Source organism: Tachysurus fulvidraco, chromosome 20 (assembly GCF_022655615.1).
Source record: "Tachysurus fulvidraco isolate hzauxx_2018 chromosome 20, HZAU_PFXX_2.0, whole genome shotgun sequence".
NCBI classification, from domain to species: Eukaryota; Metazoa; Chordata; class Actinopteri; order Siluriformes; family Bagridae; genus Tachysurus; species Tachysurus fulvidraco.
This window is the reverse complement of record NC_062537.1, coordinates 20,420,172-20,426,078: the sequence shown is the minus strand read 5'-3', so window position 1 is coordinate 20,426,078 and position 5,907 is coordinate 20,420,172. Positions and strand designations below refer to the sequence as shown.

Here is a 5,907-nt window from a genome sequence, read left to right as displayed (position 1 = left end):
TTTTTTATGTCTTGTAACGTGTTTCTTTAAAATGAACGTTTTTGTAGAAGGTCAAGAAGGTTAAGATGTTTTTTTTTCAGTACCTAAGCTCCTAAAAGTCACGCCTACGAGTTATACGTGAGCTATCGACAGATAAAGCTTGCTTTCGGGAAGAGCGTCTGTCTGAACCACAGTGAACACACCTTCACTCCTCTGGCTTTAAGTTGAACACTTCATAGTGCACAATGTCTGAGGAGCAGCAGGGTGGTGTGTGTGATGTGTGTGATGTGTCTGAGGTGTGTGAGGAGTGTGATGTGGTGGTGGTCGGAGGAGGATTGTCAGGTCTCTGTGCTGCGCGTCGGCTGAAGGAGAGAAACGAGAAGCTCCGAGTTCTGGTGCTGGAGGCCAAAGGTGGGTTTAATAACTAATCCGTCTGCATGTCTGTCTGGTAGATAAAGACTTTAAGCATAGCATTTTCACTTCACTTCACTACTACTGCTTCTACTAATACTTTAAATCAACAATCGCTACTTCTGCTTCTACTACTCTTTCAACTACTAGGCTTATTACTACCTCCACCACTTCTACTGCTACATCTGCAACAACAATGATTACTTCTGCTGCTACTTTTAAAATATTGTGTATTAAGCATTTATGACATGATTAATACTGCTGCTGCTACTAGGAAAGTTGTAGGACATGTGGTATGTGTGTGTGATGTGTGGTACATGTGTGTAATATGTGGTGTGTGTGTGTGTAATATGTGGTGTGTGTGTAATATGTGGTATGTGTGTGTAGTATTATGTAGTATAGGTGTGTGATGTCATGTGGTATGTGTGTGTGTGATGTCATGTGGTATATGTGTGTAATGTTATGTGGTATGTGTGTGTAATGTTATGTGGTATAGGTGTGTGATGTTGTGTGGTGTGTGTGTGTGATGTTATGTGGTACAGTATGTGAGTACTATTATGTGCTATGTGTGTGTAATATGTAGTATGTGTGTAGTATTATGTAGTATAGGTGTGTGATGTCATGTGGTATGTGTGTTATGTCATGTGGTATATGTGTGTCTGTTATGTGATATAGGTGTGTAGTATTATGTTGTATGTGTGTAATATGTAGTATGTGTGTAGTATTATGTAGTATAGGTGTGTGATGTCATGTGGTGTGTGTGTGTGATGTCATGCGGTACAGTATGTGTGTGTGATGTCATGTGGTGTGTGTGTGTGATGTCATGCGGTACAGTATGTGTGTGTGATGTCATGTGGTACAGTATGTGTGTGTGATGTCATGTGGTACAGTATGTGTGTGTGATGTCATGTGGTGTGTGTGTGTGATGTCATGCGGTACAGTATGTGTGTGTGATGTCATGTGGTACAGTATGTGTGTGTGATGTCATGTGGTACAGTATGTGTGTGTGATGTCATGTGGTACAGTATGTGTGTGTGATGTTATGTGGTACAGTATGTGTGTGTGATGTCATGTGGTACAGTATGTGTGTGTGATGTCATGTGGTACAGTATGTGTGTGTGATGTCATGTGGTATAGTATGTGTGTGATGTCATGTGGTACAGTATGTGTATGTGTGATGTCATGTGGTACAGTATGTGTGTGTGATGTCATGTGGTACAGTATGTGTGTGTGATGTCATGTGGTGTGTGTGTGTGATGTCATGCGGTACAGTATGTGTGTGTGATGTCATGTGGTACAGTATGTGTGTGTGATGTCATGTGGTACAGTATGTGTGTGTGATGTCATGTGGTACAGTATGTGTGTGTGATGTTATGTGGTACAGTATGTGTGTGTGATGTCATGTGGTACAGTATGTGTGTGTGATGTCATGTGGTACAGTATGTGTGTGTGATGTCATGTGGTATAGTATGTGTGTGATGTCATGTGGTACAGTATGTGTATGTGTGATGTCATGTGGTACAGTATGTGTGTGTGATGTCATGTGGTACAGTATGTGTGTGTGATGTCATGTGGTACAGTATGTGTGTGATGTCATGTGGTATAGTATGTGTGTGATGTCATGTGGTACAGTATGTGTGTGTGATGTCATGTGGTATAGTATGTGTGTGATGTCATGTGGTACAGTATGTGTGTGTGTGATGTCATGTGGTACAGTATGTGTGTGTGATGTCATGTGGTACAGTATGTGTGTGTGATGTCATGTGGTTCCACACATCAGTATGTTATCAAAACACATCATAACACACTGATGTGTTGCGTCATGCTCTTGCTGTTTAACAGGTCGTGTAGGGGGTCGAACTCTGACTCTGAGTTTACCGGCTTCCAATGGCCATGACTCCTGGGACATGGGGGGGCAGTGGGTGGGCAGGTGAGATTACCAATTCTCTCTGTTTCTTCCCTGTCTGTCTGTCTGTCTCTCTCGTCATCTGTCCGTCTATCATCTTATCTGTCTGTCTCTCTCTCATTCCCAATCCGTTTTCTCTGTCTGTCTGTCTGTCTGTCTGTCTGTCTGTCTGTCTGTCTGTCTCTCTCTCATTCCCAATCCGTTTTCTCTGTCTGTCTGTCTGTCTGTCTGTCTGTCTGTCTGTCTGTCTGTCTGTCTGTCGGTCCCTATCCATCTGTCTGTCTTCCTATTAGCCTGTCAATCTGTCTCTTCATTTCTGTCTGTCTGTCTGTCTGTCTCACAATCCCTACCTATATCACTCTGTCTTTCCGTTTCTGTCTTTTCTGTCTCTGTCCTTCTGTCTCTGTCTCACTTACAATCTCTCTCTCTCTCTCTCTCTCTCTCTCTCTCTCTCTCTCTCTCTCTCTCTCTCTCTCTCTCTCTCTCTCTCTCTCTCTCTCTCTCTCTCTCTCCTTTCCTCAGCTCACAGACTCATGTTATGGATCTCATCCAGGAGCTGGGGCTGGAGGTTTACCCACAGTTCACTGAGGGGATGAAAGTTCACCACCCGGGCGGTGTTAACGCTAAGATCAGCACCTACACCTCCAGCATTCCCTCTTTTCCTCCACTCGTCCTTCTCGACTTCATAAACTTCCTGTGGAGGGTATAAACATCTGCACCATTCCTTCTTTTACATTAAATGTAACGCAGTCCAGCTCCACCCCCAGTGACCCTCCCTCAGCCTCAGGATCCAACCTCATCAGATTGCACCTCGACAGTTTAGCGAGCAGTTCTGATGTGTTTGCTATCAGAGAGGAAGAATAATCACAGGCTGTGCTGTAAAATAATCTGACTCCTGGCAGCTGGCTGACCTCCCACACGCTAGCTAGCCTGCTAGCCTATTTTCATACTGCGTGGGAGAAATGAGGTGCGATCAGAGAGAGAGAGAGAGAAATAGATAGATAGATAGAAAGAGAGAGAGAGATAGAGAGAGAGAGAGATTACAAAACACAGATGAATCAGTATGCACATAAACAACAAGCACAAACATAAGAACAGGACCAGATCGCTTCTTTCATTCTCTTATTTATACAGATGACATATTATAGAGCTACAGTACGTGTAAAGCTCTAATGTCTCTCTCTCTCTCTCTCTCTCTCTCTCTCTCTCTCTCTCTCTCTCTCTCTCTCTCTCTCTCTCTCTCTCTCTCTCTCTGTCAACACAAAGTACCTCAAAAAATATTTTTCTTCACCAACCTGCATGTATGCATTTTGCTAAATTGCTAACTGCTAGCATGCTAAATGCTAAACACACACCGGGGCTGATGCTGTCTAACACCGAGTCGAACAAACGGAGTCATGTGACACAGAATCCGTATGTTTGACTGTCAAATAGTCTTCCTCATGTAGGACCAGGTACCGAAGCGACTCTGACATGTTTCCATCTAAATAAACACCGACGGCAGGAGCTTCTGTATCTCAGATGTGCTTGTTGAACATCTTAACAGATTTATTCCCCTGTCTTTGTGTCTGCTCTTAGTACCTTCTGGAAATATCCCCACTAGTTGTTGGAGCGTTCCTTTGTTCGTTCGTTTTATTCATCCGTTTCTTTCATTTATTCATCCATCCATCCATCCATTCATTCATTCATTCATTCATTAATTCATTCATTCATTCATTCACAAAATTAGTGAGATCATGTGCTGATGTTGGGATGGTGATCTGAAAGGTGTTCAGTGGGGTTGAGTCAGAGTCCCGGTCAGATTCAGGGCCCTGTGCAGGTCAGGAGACTTTTCCACTCAACCATAACCTAAGCTAAATGTCTTCCTGGAGATCGGGGGCTTTGTCCCCAGGGGGCCAGGATTGTAGCCTGGTTTGTAGACTTCATGGTAACAGTTTGGAGGAAGAACCACATGTGATGGTCAAGTAATGGTCAGGTGGGAACATACAGGATACAGGACACTGAATGTGGACAAACAAATGGAATTGCCAAAGAGAGAGAGAGAGAGAAAAAAAAGAAATATTTAAAGATGACAAGAAAATAAAGAACAAAGGAAGAAAGGAAGAAAAAGAAAGAAAGAAAGAAAGAAAGAAAGAAAGAAAGAAACAAGTGGTAGAAAAAAAACAATTACGATTTCTTTTCTTTTTTTATTTGTAGATTCAGTCAATAGGAAGGTACTGATGTGTACCTGTGTGTGTGTGTGTGTGTGTGTGTGTTTGTGTGTGTGGTGTGTGTGTGGTGTGTGTGTGTGTGTGTTGTATATATAGTAAGATTGTGTAAGATTGTGTGTGTGCTGTAAAGAGCGTCTGTGTAAGGCTGTGTGTGTGTGTGTGTATGTGTGTGTTGTAGATAGAGTGTCTCTGTAAGACTGTGTGTGTGTGTGTGTGTTGTAGATAGAGCATCTCTGTAAGACTGTGTGTGTGTGTGTGTGTGTGTGTGTGTGTGTGTGTGTGTGTGTGTGTGTGTGTGTGTGTGTGTGTGTTGTAGATAGAGCATCTCTGTAAGACTGTGTGTGTGTGTATGTGTGTGTTGTAGATAGAGCGTTTGTATAAGACTGTGTGTATGTGTATGTGTGTGTGTTGTAGATAGAGTGTCTCTAAGACTGTGTGTGTGTATGTGTGTGTGCTGTAGATAGAGTGTCTCTGTAAGACTGTGTGTTTGTGTGTGTGTGTGTGTGTGTGTGTATGTGTGTGTGTTGTAGATAGAGTGTCTCTGTAAGACTGTGTGTGTGTGTGTGTGTATGTGTTGTAGATAGAGTGTCTGTGTAAGACTGTGTGTGTATGTGTGTGTATGTGTGTTGTAGATAGAGCGTCTCTGTAAGATTGTGTGTGTGTGTATGTGTGTGTGTATGTGTGTGTGTTGTAGATAGAGTGTCTGTGTAAGACTGTGTGTGTATGTGTGTGTATGTGTGTTGTAGATAGAGCGTCTCTGTAAGATTGTGTGTGTGTATGTGTGTGTTGCAGATAGAGCGTCTCTAAGACTGTATGTGTGTGTATGTGTGTGTTGTAGATAGAGCGTCTCTGTAAGACTGTATGTGTGTGTATGCGTGTGTTGTAGATAGAGCGTCTCTGTAAGACTGTGTGTGTGTATGTGTGTGTTGTAGATAGAGCGTCTCTGTAAGACTGTGTGTGTGTATGTGTGTGTTGTAGATAGAGCGTCTCTGTAAGACTGTGTGTGTGTGTATGTGTGTGTTGCAGATAGAGCGTCTCTAAGACTGTGTGTGTGTATGTGTTGTAGATAGAGCGTCTCTGTAAGACTGTGTGTGTGTGTATGTGTGTGTTGCAGATAGAGCGTCTCTAAGACTGTGTGTGTGTATGTGTGTGTTGTAGATAGAGCGTTTGTATAAGACTGTGTGTGTATGTGTGTGTGTTGTAGATAGAGCGTCTCTGTAAGACTGTGTGTGTGTGTATGTGTGTGTTGCAGATAGAGCGTCTCTAAGACTGTGTGTGTATGTGTGTGTGTGTTGTAGATAGAGCGTCTGTGTAAGACTGTGTGTGTGGAGAATCCCATGGAGACTCCTGATGCTCTGCAGCTGGACAGCATGACAGTGCAGTCATACATGGATCAGCACA

The 5,907-nt window shown here is 43.0% G+C and overlaps 1 protein-coding gene across 4 annotated transcripts in view; it reads left to right on the top strand.

Annotated features, from left to right (window-relative positions):
- Positions 1-5,907, top strand: part of si:ch211-127i16.2 (amine oxidase [flavin-containing] B) — a 51,801-nt gene continuing 45,894 nt past the window's right edge. Inside the window, exons 1-4 of one of the 4 annotated variants that reach the window (XM_047805183.1) lie at positions 1-390; positions 2,233-2,320; positions 2,819-2,999; positions 5,805-5,907. The exon at positions 5,805-5,907 is cut by the window's right edge and continues 12 nt beyond it. In XM_047805183.1, the coding sequence (XP_047661139.1) occupies positions 225-390; positions 2,233-2,320; positions 2,819-2,999; positions 5,805-5,907 (538 nt within the window). In that variant the 5' untranslated portion in view covers positions 1-224. The remainder of the gene's footprint in view (positions 391-2,232; positions 2,321-2,818; positions 3,000-5,804) is intronic. The other 3 variants (XM_047805182.1, XM_047805184.1, XM_047805185.1) reach the window with 3 other exon arrangements.